At 51.6% G+C, this 14,520-nt stretch overlaps 1 protein-coding gene across 2 annotated transcripts; it reads left to right on the top strand.

Annotated features, from left to right (window-relative positions):
• The first annotated feature begins 834 nt into the window (after positions 1–834).
• Unc93b1 (unc-93B1 regulator of TLR signaling) lies at positions 835–13,860 on the top strand. Of its 2 annotated transcripts, XM_048458010.3 has the most exons (11): positions 835–995; positions 1,388–1,529; positions 1,886–2,039; positions 6,107–6,268; positions 6,468–6,600; positions 6,915–7,008; positions 7,239–7,363; positions 8,069–8,251; positions 8,646–8,919; positions 11,521–11,639; positions 12,978–13,860. In XM_048458010.3, exons 1-11 carry the CDS (start codon positions 900–902, stop codon positions 13,299–13,301), a joined length of 1,806 nt encoding a protein of 601 aa, XP_048313967.1. In that variant the 5' UTR covers positions 835–899; the 3' UTR covers positions 13,302–13,860. The 2 variants fall into 2 exon arrangements, with proteins under 2 accessions (XP_048313967.1, XP_048313969.1); XM_048458012.3 differs by lacking the exons at positions 8,646–8,919; positions 12,978–13,860.
• Positions 13,861–14,520: the final 660 nt, after the last annotated feature.

The following is a 14,520-nucleotide window of genomic DNA, read 5'->3' as shown; positions in this document are numbered from 1 at the left end:
GAAATTTATTTTTATGTTACGTACTTTGGTGTTTTGTCTGCATGTGTGTCTGTGTGAAGGTGTTGGATCCCCTGGAACTGGAGCTACAGACGGTTATGAGCTTCCATGTGGGTGCCGAGGATTGAACTCAGGTCCTCTGGAAGAGCAGCCAGTACCCTTTCTGCTGAACCATCGCTCCAGCTCCAGGAATTGGTTTCCTAAGTCACAAAGTGATGCAGTGGCTGAACTGAGTCTGGAATTAGCATCTCCTTGAGGCTGGGTTCCAAGATGCATACCGATTGCAACACCACACACACATATACACCACACACTATATCCACACACACACCCCCAACAATACATACTACACACACCACATACTACACATCACAACATTACACACCACACACACCATACATACACTACATACTACACATACCACTACACAACACACACTACACAAACCACACACAGCACACACACTATACATACACATCACACTACACCACACACACACTACTTCACACACATACCACACACACACATACTACATACACACCACACATACACATGTCCCACATCCCACATACAAACCACACACTACACACTGAACACATACACCACACATGACACATACACCCCACACACATACACCACACACACACCACGTGTACGCACACACACCACACACACACCACACACACACACACATACACCACACACACACATGCACACACATAGATACACATGCACACACACACACCACACACACCCCACACACACACCACGCACAGTACTTCTGGGAAGAGGCGGTCTGCGGGGTGGGGCCGACTGGACAGGGCGGTCTCTGATGAAGGAAGTCCTCACCCGCTGCTGGTGCCCAGAGCTGCGCGCTGCCAGCCTCAGGTCTGGGTCTGGTCATGGAGGTGGAGCCGCCCCTCTACCCTGTGGCTGGGGCCGCGGGCCCTCAAGGGGATGAGGATCGCCTCGGAGTTCCTGATGGGCCAGAGGCTCCGGTGAGCAAGGCGGGAAGCAATGGAACACCGTGCCGATTGCCTCCGCGGAGCACCCGGGAGGGGCAGGGGCTCTGGGAAGGGAACCCAAGCACTCTAGAATGGGGCGCGGGACTCCACACGGGGGACCGTGGTCTCAGAGTGGTGACATACACCCCAGGATGAGACTCTGGGTGGGGACCTGGAACCCAACATAGGGAGCATGGATCTTTGAAAAGGGACCAGGACTCTGGGACAAGGGACCGGTCCCCAGGATGGTGGACTGACACCCCGAGTGTTGTGTGAGGACCCTAGGATGGGGACTAGGACCCTGGATGGGGAACCCGGACTCCGGGAAGGCGGAGTAGGGGCGCAAGAGCTGTAGAGTCAGAGTGTGATTAGCGATCTGCCCGCAGCTGGACGAGCTGGTGGGCGCTTACCCCAACTACAACGAGGAGGAGGAGGAGCGCCGCTACTACCGCCGCAAGCGCCTCGGTGTGATCAAGAACGTGCTCGCGGCCAGCGCGGGTGGCACGCTCACCTACGGCGTCTACCTGGGTAGGGCGGACGCTTGAAACCCGCTGTCCCTCCGCTACCCCGCCTCCACTCCCGAGCTGGGAAAGAGAAACCTTGCGGCCAGCTGGCCTCCTTCCCCTTTCAGTTCCCGGGTCAGAGCTGCTGTTGGCACGGCAGACACATGGGACAGGGAGGGGGTGGCACAGGCCAGTTTGCCGACGACCCAGTCAGAGAATAGACGCTTGTGGGTGGGAATGGGCTCTTATCCTCCCTGTCTGGGTCCTGATGAGCAAAGTAATGGGTCGCTTAGGTGAATTGGCGCTGCCAAGTTTGTCATGGGCCTTTGGTTGCTCTGAATCAGACTGCTTAGAGTCCTCCACGCTGCCCCCTGTCCCCAGGCCTCCTGCAGATGCAACTGATCCTGCATTATGATGAGACCTACAGGGAGGTGAAGTACGGCAACATGGGGCTGCCAGACATCGATAGCAAGATGCTGATGGGTATAAACGTGACGCCCATCGCTGCCCTGCTCTACACACCTGTGCTCATCAGGTGCCAAGTTGCTGTCCCCTGACTTCCTGGGGTGCGGAGGCTGCCCTAGGGTTTTGGAGGGAGGGGGCAGGGAGCTGCAGAGAAGCCTTGCTTGCCTGGGAAAGTGAGAAGCAAAGGGGGAAATCCCTGCTAGAGGAGGAACCAAGAGCTTGCCCCACACCCTTGCACATTTGGTTTCTGCAAGAGATTCAAGCAGGTTCTAGCTTGGTGGCATCCTACCAGACAGTGACTTCCTGGACTGAAACTGTGAAGTCCCCAGCACAGCCCAGTCCTCAGCCCAGTGAACTATGACTGTGTGAAAGGCAGTTCTCACAGAAAGGGCCTTAGCAGGCACAGGTTGGAGGTCTTCCTGAGCTCTGGGGCATATATGGTTCAGCCTCCTGGACACTGCAGAAATTCCCCATAGCCTCATCAAACTCCTGAAGGGGAGATAGGGTGAAGGAGCAGCTGTCCTCATTTCTTTTCTTTTCTTTTCTTTTCTTTCCTTTTCTTTTTTCCAACACTGGGTTTCTTTGTGTAGCAGTCCTGGCTGTCCTGGAACCAGCTCTGTAGACCAGACTGGCCTCAAAGTCAGAGATCAGCCTACCTCTGCCTCCAGAGTGCTGGGATTAAAGGCGTGTACCACCATCACCTGGGTTGTTTTGTTTTTTATTTTTTATTTTTGACAAAGTCTCACTATGTAGCTTTGGCTGGCCTGGAACTCACTTTGTAGATCAGGCTAGCCATAGTTTGTGGTGATCCTCCTGCCTCTGCCTCCCAAGAGCAGGGATTACAGTTGTGTATACCATCCAGGCTTTCTTGCCTTCTGTTTAAAATTAAATAAGGCTGTTTCCTCACTGGGCAGGGTGACGCTTGCCTTTAATCCCAGCACTCAGGAGGCAGAGGCAGGTGAATCTCTCTGTGAGTTCGAGGCCAGCCTGGTCAACAGAGCAAGTTCCGGGACAGCCAGGTGTAACATGGGGGGGGGGGGGCTCATGTTACAGCCAGGGCTACAGAGAGAAATCCTGTCTTGAAAAACAAAACAAAAGCTGTTTCCTAGATAAATTCTCCATGGTGCCTTCCCTAGGTCTAAGGCACCTGGAAGGTTTTATGGTCATTTTGTTTGTTTGGAGACAAAGTGGCTTATGGTTTCTTCTGCTGTGATATAACAGGGACTAAACGGAGCTTGGGGAGGGAGAGTTTGTTTCATCTTATAGCTTGTAGTCCATCACTGAGGGAAATCAGGGCAGGAACTCAAGCAGGACAGGAACCTGGAGGCAGGAACTGATGCAGAGACCATGGAGGGGTGCTGCTTACTGGCCTGCTCCTCGTGGCTTCTCAGCTTGCTTTCCTATAGCATCCAGGACCACCAGCACAGGGGTAGAACCAGCCACAGTGAGCCGGGCCCTCCCACATTGATAAACAATCTAGAAAATGCACCATAGGCTTTTTAAAAAAATAGTTATTTATTTATTATGTGTACAATATTCTGCCTGTGTGTATGCCTGCAGGCCAGAAGAGGGCACCAGACCTCTTTAGATGGTTTGAGCCACCATGTGGTTGCTGGGAACTGAACTCAGGACCTCTGGAAGAACAGGCAATGCTCTTAACCTCTGAGCCATCTCTCCAGCCCCACCATAGGCTTTTTTTAAGGGCTAATTTGTTCCAGGAAATTTCTCAGTTAAGGTTCCTTCTTCCTAAATGACTAAGTTTTTGTGTCAAGTTGGCATACAACCAGCCTGCACACAGCCACTAGCCCCAGCTGACTCTCAGAATTCTCCTGGTTCAGCATCCTGAATGCTGGAAATACTGGCATGTATTATCATGCTGGTTGGCTTTATTCCTTTTGAAACTTATCACCTTTAATAATAACCCTTATTTTGTTCCATCATACAGCCAGGGTAGCTGCCATTACTTTAGACACGAAGCAATCTTGCAGTTTCTACACAGAGGGGAAGTGGGTGGCTGGCATGTTTGAGACCTGGCAGTGTGGCTGAAACCCACATTCTTGTCTCCTATCAAATTGCCAGGCCGCTTTTCCAAAGGGCCATGTAGCCTGCACAGGCACTAGCTGTGCCTCCCACCTGCCCCTTTTTCCCCTCCTTCCTTAGTGCTGGTAACGGAATCCAGGACAGTGTGTATTCTAGGCAAGCGCTTTAGCACTGACTGGGCTGTGGCACAAGCCCTAATGACTTTATTTACCTTCACATAGGGTCTCGTATACCCCAAGCTGACCTGGAAGGACCCGATTTCAATTCCCAGCACCCACGTGGTGGCTCACAACTAATTGTAACCTCAGTTTCAAGGAATCCAACACCACTTCTGGCCTCTAGGGGCACCAAGCATACTCATGGCCAGTCTGGGATCTGTGAGACCTTGAGCTTCAGGTTCTCTTGACTCTACTTCCCCAGTGCTGGGAAGCTGGGAAGCAGGCATATAAATAGCATGCCCAATTTCATGTGGTGCTGGAGATCAAACCCAGGGCCTTGTGTGCTCTGCAAACACTCTACCCACTATTATAGCCCCAGGCCTGAGTGTCTTTTTCTGTCCTTAAAGATTAAAAAAAAATAATAATAACTGGGTATAATGGCACACACACTGGAATAAGATGTCTTTATCCATAATGGAGGATGATCCAGGTAGAGCTGAGTTCAGCCTGGTCTACATACTAAGCTCCAGGTCAGACAAAGCTACACAATGAAACCCTGTCTCAGCTGAGCAGTGGTGGCACACGTCTTTAATCCAGCACTCGTGAGGCAGAGGCCGGCAGTTCTCTAAGTTTGAGGCCAGCCTGGTCTACAGAGCAAGTCCCAGGACAGCTAGAACTACACAGAGAAACTCTGTCTCAAAAACCAACCAAACAAACAAACAAAAAACACCAAACAAACAAAAAAGGGATCCTGTCTCAAGAATGAAAAATAAAAAATAACTGACAAATTTTTGTGTGCATATGCATGTGTATGTGTGCACATGTGTACAGCCAGAGGTCAACACCAAATCTCTTTCTTGATCTTCTAACATTATTTTGGTAAAGATTTTTGTTTTTTTGTTTGATTTTTTATTTTTACTTTTTTTCTGTTTTTCAAGACAGGGTTTCTCTACATAGCACTGGCTGTACTGACACTTACTCTGCAGACCAGGGTGGCCTTGAACATGCACCACTATTACCTGACAAGATTTATTTTGAATCATATTTTATTTTATTTTTATATGTAGAGTGTTTTGCCTGCCCATACCATCTGTATGCTTGCTGCCCCTGGAGGCCAGAAAAGGTGTTTGAAACTGGAGTCACAGCCAGTTGTGAGCCAGCATGTGGGTGCTGAGAACTGAAACTGGCCCTTTGGAAGAACAGCCAGTATTCTAGCGTTTTTAACCATTGAGCCGTCTCTCTAACCCCTACCTTATTTTTTTTTTTAAGATTTATTTATTAAGCATACAATGTACTGCTGGCAAGGAGGTTGTGAGCCACCATGTGGTTGCTGGGAATTAAACTCAGGACCTCTGAAAGAGCAGTCAGTGCTCTTACCCTCTGAGCCATCTCTCCAGCCCCCCCACCTTATTTTTTTAAATTACTATTTTGTGTGTGTATGTGCATGTGTGGAGGTCAGAGGTCCTTTTTTTCTTTCTTTCTTTCTTGAGATAAGGTCTCTCACTGGGACCCAAGGCTTGTCACTTGGACTAGGCTGGCTGGCTCATGAACCCCAGCGACCTGCTCTCATCACTTCCGTAAGGCTGGGGTTCCAAGTGCGTACTAGTGAGTCTGGATTTTCCCACAGGTGTTGGGGATCCCGCACAGGTCTCCCGCTTGTTCAGCAAGCCCTTTATGGATGATTTCCTTAGGTCTGTTCTCTCATTTCACATCCTTGCAATGACTGTGAGAGGCCCATGGCATGGTCCGTGCTATCACAGTTGTGAGCACAGACCACTCTGCCGGTCTGTGTCTCTGAGACTGCATCTTTCAGCCCTTGGCTCTCAGGCCAGGGCTTCCTGTGCCCTCCCACAGCCTTAAGAACTGGAACCTGAAGTCCTGATGGTTGGGGCCACAGCAGTTCCTAGGCTGTGGTGCTAATGTCCCTCCCTTTGTACAGGTTTTTTGGTACCAAGTGGATGATGTTCTTAGCTGTGGGCATCTATGCCCTCTTTGTCTCTACCAACTACTGGGAACGCTACTACACGCTGGTGCCCTCTGCTGTGGCTCTGGGCATGGCCATTGTGCCTCTCTGGGCCTCCATGGGCAACTACATTACCAGGTGAGCCTGATGGGCAATGGAGCAGAGCTGGAGACTGGTGGAATATTTATGTCTTTGCCAACTTCAGTTTGGGGACCCCAGGCAAGCCTTTGACTCTGGGCCTCAGTTTCCCCACTGAAGCTGGCTAGCCTACAGCTGTAGTCGCAGAAGAAATGTGGCAGAGGGCAGGTGGGGAAAGCCCTCATTCTCTGTGCTCCAGGATGTCCCAGAAGTACTACGAGTACTCCCACTATAAAGAGCAGGAGGAGCAGGGGCCTCAGCAGCGCCCGCCACGCGGCTCCCACGCACCCTATCTCCTGGTTTTCCAGGCCATCTTCTATAGCTTCTTCCATGTGAGTGCTACAGGAAACCCGGGGGAGGGGGTGGGGATTCTAGATTCCACACAGTACAACCTATTCTACAGTTTCTCAGCCCTCCTAAGCCAAACCCTACTCGATTACCTCTAGTGATGGAGCGCTCCTCCCTGTCCACAGTGACCAGGAGGAAGTTCTCCTGCCATGGGCACCCCATCACCACTGCTGAGCTGTCCCTAGGGTTGGGGGACTTCTGCTCCCCCACCAGAGGTGGTGTTCAGACTCCTCCCTAGATTTTACCTCCTGTCTAGTTCTGTCCTGGGCTCTGAACCCGACTGCCCTCCTGCCCACAGCTGAGCTTCGCATGCGCACAACTGCCCATGATTTACTTCCTCAACTACTACCTGTACGACTTGAACCACACGCTGTCCAACGTGCAGAGCTGCGGTCAGTCCTGGGGCAGGGGGCGGGGCCTCCAAAGCCTACTTCCTGCTCACACTCCATCACCCAGTAGACCCTAGGCGGTCCCTTGCAGGTTTCAGGGCTGCAGACATGGAAGTGGGGGTGAATGGTGCCCCTTCACAAACTGCCACCCCCCAAGGAGCTTGCTGGAAGTATGTTTAGTGCCCTTACACCCCACCTCCACTATGGTCCTAGTCTCCACCCACCTTTTCCAGGCACCAAGAGCCATGGCATTCTGACTGGCTTCAACAAGACGGTTCTGCATACATTGCCGCGCAGCCGAAACCTCATTGTCGTAGAGAGTGTGCTCATGGCAGTGGCCTTCTTGGCCATGCTGCTGGTGAGTCTCGGGTGGGTGGGGAGGAGGCGGTGGGAGCCGGTTCTCTCCGTGCTAGCGCCTACCTGTGATCAGGTTGGAACTGCAGGCTAGGAGCCCAAGTAGAGAATCAGGACTGAGTTCTGGTTGTAGGAGAGATGCCTGTCGACCAAGGCTGAAGTTGGGACCCCCTCCCCCGCCCCAAGGTCAGAGGAAAAAGGACAAAGAGGGGACAGGTCCCATAGGGTTGGTTGTGACCTTTGAGGGGACTAGGAACACCACCCAGGATCAGGAGCAGGGAGGTGTGGCTTTAGGTCGAGAGGAGGGGCTAAGTACAAAAAGTAAGGCTCCCGCCTCTGGATGTGTCTGGGACGCAGCCTTGGGCAGAAACCTTTCGGGCACAACTTTGGCTAGGCTTGTGGGTGTTTTGGGAGGGTGGGACCTCGAGACTGCAGCCCTTTTCTGTTTTTCCTTTCCTTTTCTTTTCTTTTCTTTTCTTTTCTTTTTTTTTTTTTGAAACGGCTGTCCTGGAACTTGCTCTGTAGACCAGGTTGGCTTTGAATTCACTGAGATCTTCCTGCCTCTGCCTTGCAAGCGCTGAGATTAAAGACGTGCGCCACTACAGCTGGCATAGGGTGGCAGCCCTGTGTGGACCGTGTCTGGGGCACCTGTGGGTGTGTCGGTGGAGGGATGCCTGGCTGAGGATCCCTTCACAGCTCCTGTCTGCAGGTGCTGGGTCTATGTGGAGCTGCTTACCGACCCACCGAAGAGATCGACCTGCGCAGCGTGGGCTGGGGCAACATCTTTCAGCTGCCCTTCAAACACGTGCGTGACTTCCGCTTACGCCATCTGGTGCCCTTCTTTATCTATAGCGGCTTTGAGGTCCTCTTTGCCTGCACTGGTTTCGCCCTGGTAAGTACAGACAAGACGTCTGGCTAAATTTGAATTTCAGACGCATGATACATAGGTGTATAAATACGTACAACGATATCCTGAATTATTCCCCTCCCAACCAGGACTGAGTTCTGGACAGATGTTGTAGACCACCAAGGCTGGTGTTGGGCTCCCCAAGCCAGAGGAGCTCTGTTTCTCTTCCTTCTCTTGACCCCATTACCTTTTACTTTGAACAAGCCATTTTCCACTTTCTATAGTTAGAATGGTGCTGCTCTCACTCTTTCTACCAGCCTAAAGGGGAGCTAGCACCAGAGATCCAGATAGGACAAGTGGCAGATAGGACAGTGCCTCAAGTGGCAGCTGGTGTGGGAAGGGCCAGGACCAGCTGGCCTACCTTTGTTCTCTTTCTCAGGGCTACGGCGTGTGCTCCGTGGGGCTGGAGCGGCTGGCCTACCTGCTCATAGCTTACAGCCTGGGTGCCTCAGCTGCCTCCTTCCTGGGGCTGCTGGGGCTGTGGCTGCCTCGCTCAGTGCCGCTAGTGGCTGGGGCAGGGCTGCACCTGCTGCTCACCCTCAGCCTCTTTTTCTGGGCCCCATTGCCTCGGGTCCTCCATCACAGCTGGATCCTCTACGTGGTGGCTGCCCTCTGGGGCGTGGGCAGTGCCCTCAACAAGACCGGACTTAGCAGTGAGTACAGCCTTAGGGACTGGCATATCTGGGATGGGGGAGGGGCAGGCTATAGCCACCTCTGGGTGATTTGGGACTTTTGACATCTTGTGGGTTGCAGTGAACTTAGGGGGTCTCCCTGGAGTCCTGTGGGCATAGTAGAAGTAGGTAGGGATTGCTTGGCATAGTCTGGTGTGGAAAGAATCCTGTGCCCACTGTGCAGAGAGATGGGGAAGTCCTATAGACACTCTGGAAAGGTGTAAGAGCCCCACCTGTGGCAGGCGGACATCACACTGAGTATGTGAACACATGGGGTAGGTGAAGGCTTGTGAAGGCCTAGGGAGAGTATAAAAACTCACACCAGCACTCAAAGACTATGTTGTCATAATTTCCACGGCATAGGAGGCACCAGGGAGAGGAACAGTGGCAGGTGCTTATCCGTACTCCAGGTGTAGGTACAGAACAGGGTTCTTTCTCCCCTGGCCCCCGCACTGCCTGGGGACCTCACTATGGAGCTTTAGCTGGCCTGGGATTCACTAAGACTGACCTTGAATCCACACAGACTCACATGCCTCTGCCTCCCTAGCGCTAGAATTAAAGGCACATGCCAAGACACTCAGCCTTTTCCTTCTATTGTATTTTTTGTTTGTTTGTTTTTTGGTTTTGGGTTTTTTTAATATTTATTTATTATGTATACAATATTCTTTCTGTGTGTATGCCTGCAGACCAGAAGAGGGCACCAGACCCCATTACAGATGGTTGAGAGCCACCATGTGGTTGCTGGGAATTGAACTTAGGACCTTTGGAAGAGCAGGCAATGAATGCTCTTAACCTCTGAGCCATCTCTCCAGCCCTGGTTTTGGTTTTTTGAGACTGGGTTTCTTTGTAGCTTTGGAGCCTGTCCTGGAACTAGCTCTTGTTGACCAGGCTGGCCTTGAACTCACAGAGATCCATCTGCCTCTGCCTCTCGAGTGCTGGGATTAAAGGTGTGCGCCACCACCACCCGGCCAATTGTATTTTTTGAGACAAGGTCTTACGCTGTAGCCCAGGCTAGCCTGGAACTCACCATAAGCTCAGTCTGGCTTCAAATGTGTAGCAGTTTGATCCTACTTTAGATCCATGAGTACTGGGATTATAGGCTGAGCCGCTGCCAGCCACCTTTCTTTTCTCTTTTTAGTTATTATTATTATTATCATTTTATTATTATTTTGAGACAGGGTTTCTCTGTGTAACCCTGACTGTCCTGGAACAAGACCAGGCTGACCCTGAATTCAAATATTCATCTGCCTCCCAAGAGTTAAAAATATTTAATTATGTTATGTTACTTCTTTATTTAGGATGCATGTGTGCATGTGTATGGGAGTGCATGTCATAGCATGAGTGTAGAGGTCCAAGGTCAATCTGTGGAAGTTGGTTCTTCCTTCTACCACTTGAGTCCTAAGTATTGAACACAGGTCGGTTAGGCTTGGGGGCAGGTACCTTTTACCCACTAAGCCATCACAATGGCTTCTTCCTCTTCTTTTTTACATAGTCTTGCTATGTATCCTTGGTTGGCCTGGAACTTGCTATTCAGACCAGGCTGGCCTCGAATTCAGAGAGATCAGCCTGCCTCAGTCTCCCTAGTTTTGGGAATAAAGGGGGCTTTTTTTGTTGTTGTTGTTGGAGAGGGTCTAGGCACAGCCCAAACCCACCCTGCCCAGTTTCAGAATCCATGCCCAAATTTGGACTGCTGGAGTGAGGTCCTAGGAAAAGCAACTGTGGTCGGCCAGGCTTCAGCTCTGTGGGGTTGTCTGGTCTCAGATGGGGATGCGTCAGTGACAGGCAGCTGGTCGTCACGTAGGTCGTCCTCATTGATACTGATTCTGATGGTCTGATGCCGTCAAAAGTTCCAAGTATTCCCTGAGCCACATGATGGCAGTACTCATGCCCTGAACCTGACGGAACTTAGTAAGTAGCGGCCACAGTCAGCCAGGGCTGTGCCGCTTTCTAACTTCAGAGCTTCTAACCCAACAGACAACCGGTGGGAACTCATTCCACAGCTGGGAAGCATCAGCTCTGGAGATTTTCTTTTCCTTTGGTTTTTCGAGACAGGGTTTCTCAATGTATACTTGGGCTGTCCTGGAACCCTCTCTGTAGACCAGGTTGGCCTCGAACTCACAGAGATCTGCCTGCCTCTGCCGAGTGCTGGAATTAAAGGCATGCGCTATCACCATCTGGCCAGCTTTGGAAATTTTTGTAGCTTTCCTTAAATAACTGGTAGGGTCAGCTTCTGAACCTCTAGCTTTTCTTGAAGGCTGGACTCCCAGTTCCCTGACTGCCTGTCTCTTGCTGTTTCTCTACTGCCTTAAGATGATCCCTCAGGACACTAGCCCACTCCATTCCAGGTTTGACTTGTGGAAAGGTCTCTCTCTAAGCCCCTGGTGAGGGAGAGAAACAGCAACTGAGCAGTTACTGCGTGTGAGGCAGCAGGCAGAACATGCTGTAGGCTCATCTTGACAGTGCACTAACCAAAGTCTCCACTAGGGGATAGGCAAGGATCAGCGCACAGCCCTGGTTGGTATTCCAGTCTATGAGACGAAACCGGTACAGGGTTCCTTACCTATCTTGTCCCTCTGCCTGCAGCACTCCTGGGCATCCTATATGAAGACAAAGAGAGGCAGGACTTTATCTTCACCATCTATCACTGGTGGCAGGCCGTGGCCATCTTTGTCGTGTACCTGGGCTCCAGCTTGCCCATGAAGGTGAGGAAGGGAGGGAGTTTGGGTGTCTGTGCCTCACTGGGAAACAGACCATGATTTCATGGCCTCTTAAAAGGCACTGATCTAAGGACCTCTTAGTCATGGCATACCCCCCAACCCAGCATCCTATTTGCTGCTTCACCTGCTAGTTTTGGTCGCTGTGGGCATGCCCAGCCGAACTGTAGGTTCTTTGGTCACCTGCTCATCAGCTTCTGAACTGCTGGACACCCAGGGTCTTTCCTGTCAGATCCTGTAGGAATGAACTCCTCCACGTCTTCATGTTCTTTTGATTTGACTTTTGTTTTGTTTTGGGTCTCACTATATAGCTCTCTGACTGTCCTGGAACTCACTCTGTAGACCAGGCTGGCCTCAGATTCACAGAGATCCACCTGCCTCAGCCTCCCCAGTGCTGGGGTTAAGATGCCTCCATGCCCAGCTTTTGCTTTGTTTCTGATTGTGATGGAGAAGGGACCCAGGGCCCATTCTTGCTACCCATCAGTTGTATCCTTAAGCTCCTAGCTTGCTCCCAACCCCAGCAGGCCATTTTAGCAGTTCCTAATCACATCTTTTTGTTCGGTTTATTTGTGTCTTTGAGTCAGGGTCTCAAGGTGGCCCAGAATGACCTTGAACTCGTCGCCTCGGCCTCCTGTGAGCTGAGTTACAGGCATTCACTAACAGGCCCAGCTTTGGGCATCATTTTTTTTTTCAGAAAATGAAATGAGTCAAATAGCAGGGAATGGACATACAATTACAAATGCATTTGTGTGCTTATTTCTGGGTGTGTGTTAAACTGTCTGAAAAGAAGAATAGGCACGTCAGGGGTGAATGCTTTCCTGGCACATACAACATAGACATGGCTCACCACTAGCACTGAAGACAAAAAGGCAAGCACTGCTGTGGTGGATTTTTTCATATATGTATGTATGTATATGTGTATATATAAAGATAAATATCTTCTTTTCTGATACAGTCTCTAAATGTAGCCCCAGTTGACCTTGAACTCTTAGAGTCCCCCCACCCCCCAGCTTCCTATGCACTCCAATGTCCTACTGCGGAATAATTTGACTGTGGTCCAGGGAAGCCAGAGCTGCTTTTAGACTTCCTCAGACCTCCGTGTTTTCTCTGAGGCAAAGAGATTAGCCCCTTTTGGGTTGGAAAACTGAGTCCTACTGGAATATGGTGACTTTAAAGTCAATGTTGGAATTTGAACTTTGTCCTCAAAGGCTGCCTTGGAAATCCTGCGTGAGGGGATTGGAGAGGGGGAGAGCCAGGAGGCTCCTGGTGGAGGAGAAAGACACCAGAGAAAGGAGTGATGTCACCTCTTCTTTCCCTCGCTCCCAGGCCAAACTGGCAGTGCTGCTGGTGACCCTGGTAGTGGCGACAACCTCATACCTGTTGATGGAACAGAAGCTGCAGCAAGGCCTGGTGCCAAGACAGCCGCGCATTCCAAAGCCACAGCACAAGCTGCGAGGCTACCGCTACCTGGAGGAGGACAACTCTGATGAGAGTGACATGGATGGTGGAGGTGGCGAGCAGGGCCAGGGAGACTGCGCAGAGGAGGAAGCACCACAGGCAGGGACCCTAGGTACAGAGCCAGCTGGCCCCTGCCGCAGGCCCTGCCCCTTTGAGCAGGCTCTGGGTGGTGACGGGACTGAGGAGCACTGAGAGACGCAGCCTGGCCCTCAGACTCAGCTTTCCCGCTTTCCAGTGTTAGTTTACTGTGTCTCAGGTTGAGGCTCCTCCAAATCCTCCTCTATCTGCCAGAAGAGTCCTCTTTTCCCTCCCAGAACCTGGGGCCACCTGGAACTTCCTTCAGGGAGATGAGGGTCACCCTCCAGAACCCCCATCCCTGTTTAAAGGGAGATCCCCTTCCTGCCTGCACACCACACCTCAGGGTGTTACAGCCTTTATGTCTTGTCCACAGATTCCCCCACCTCAGAAGAACTCCCCCCACCTCAGAACAGCTTCCCCCACCTCAGAACAGCTCCCCCCACCTCAGAACATCTTCCCCCACCTCAGAACAGCTCCCCTCACTTCAGAACAGCTTCCCCCACCTCAGAACAGCTTCCCCCACCTCAGAACAGCTCTCCCCACCTCAGAACAGCTCCCCCCACCTCAGAACATCTCTCCCCACCTCAGAACAGCTTCCCCCACCTCAGAACAGGGGGCCTTTTTTCTTTTAAGTAGAAAATGATGAATAAAGAGTTTTATATTTTCTGGAGAAGGTCTGAGTTGTATCCTTCTCAACCCCATTAGAGTTTCACCCTGCAGAACAGAATCTTTGGTTGGTTGTAGGGAGGGCTCAGTCACCCCATGGAGGAGGTGTCCCTGCTAAGCCCCTCCAGGACCCATCTCTTCTACAAGAAGTACAGCCTATTGGCTGCGCCCTGCCCACCCAGGAGCAAGGATCACAGAAATGGGTTGCAGGGACTTCGGCAGAGGAGCAAGACTCGAGTCTAGATAGCAGGGTAGGAGCTAGAGGCCACTGTCCCTCCAGCCCACCAATCACTCGCCCACCCCAGTCCACAAGCCTGGCCTTTTCTCTCTAGGAGTCTGTCTACCCATGGTGCTCAGGGGCTGCCTTCTTACAGAACCTGGATAAATTTGGTTACGACCCTTTTCTTTGACAGCCTGGGTAAGGATGCCCAGACCCCTGTGGCTCTGTCCATGGCCCTCTCTTCACCCCCTCGCTCACTCCATTAGAGGACACTGACATTCATTGTAAAGAGCCCTGAGTGGCTGGGTAGGGACAAAGGAGTCATGGCAGAGGGATGGGGACTCCAGCTGTGTTCTGGCAGCTCTCTGCTAGGGTCATTCATGCCTTTCCCACTCCCTACAGACCCCTGACCCCTGACTGAAGGCCAGACCCTGTCCCTGTCTCCTG

Source organism: Myodes glareolus, chromosome 7 (genome assembly GCF_982192425.1).
Source record: "Myodes glareolus chromosome 7, mMyoGla1.1, whole genome shotgun sequence".
Classification (NCBI taxonomy): Eukaryota; Metazoa; Chordata; class Mammalia; order Rodentia; family Cricetidae; genus Myodes; species Myodes glareolus.
This window is presented reverse-complemented; position numbering and strand designations above follow the sequence as displayed.

Coding starts and splice junctions, on each gene's coding strand:
- Unc93b1 (XM_048458010.3), top strand. CDS start 900: ATGGAGGTGGAGCCGCCCCTCTACCCTGTGGCTGGGGCCGCGGGCCCT. Junction 2,040..6,106: donor TACACACCTGTGCTCATCAG/GTGCCAAGTTGC, acceptor CCCTTTGTACAG/GTTTTTTGGTACCAAGTGGA. Junction 11,640..12,977: donor GCTCCAGCTTGCCCATGAAG/GTGAGGAAGGGA, acceptor CCTCGCTCCCAG/GCCAAACTGGCAGTGCTGCT.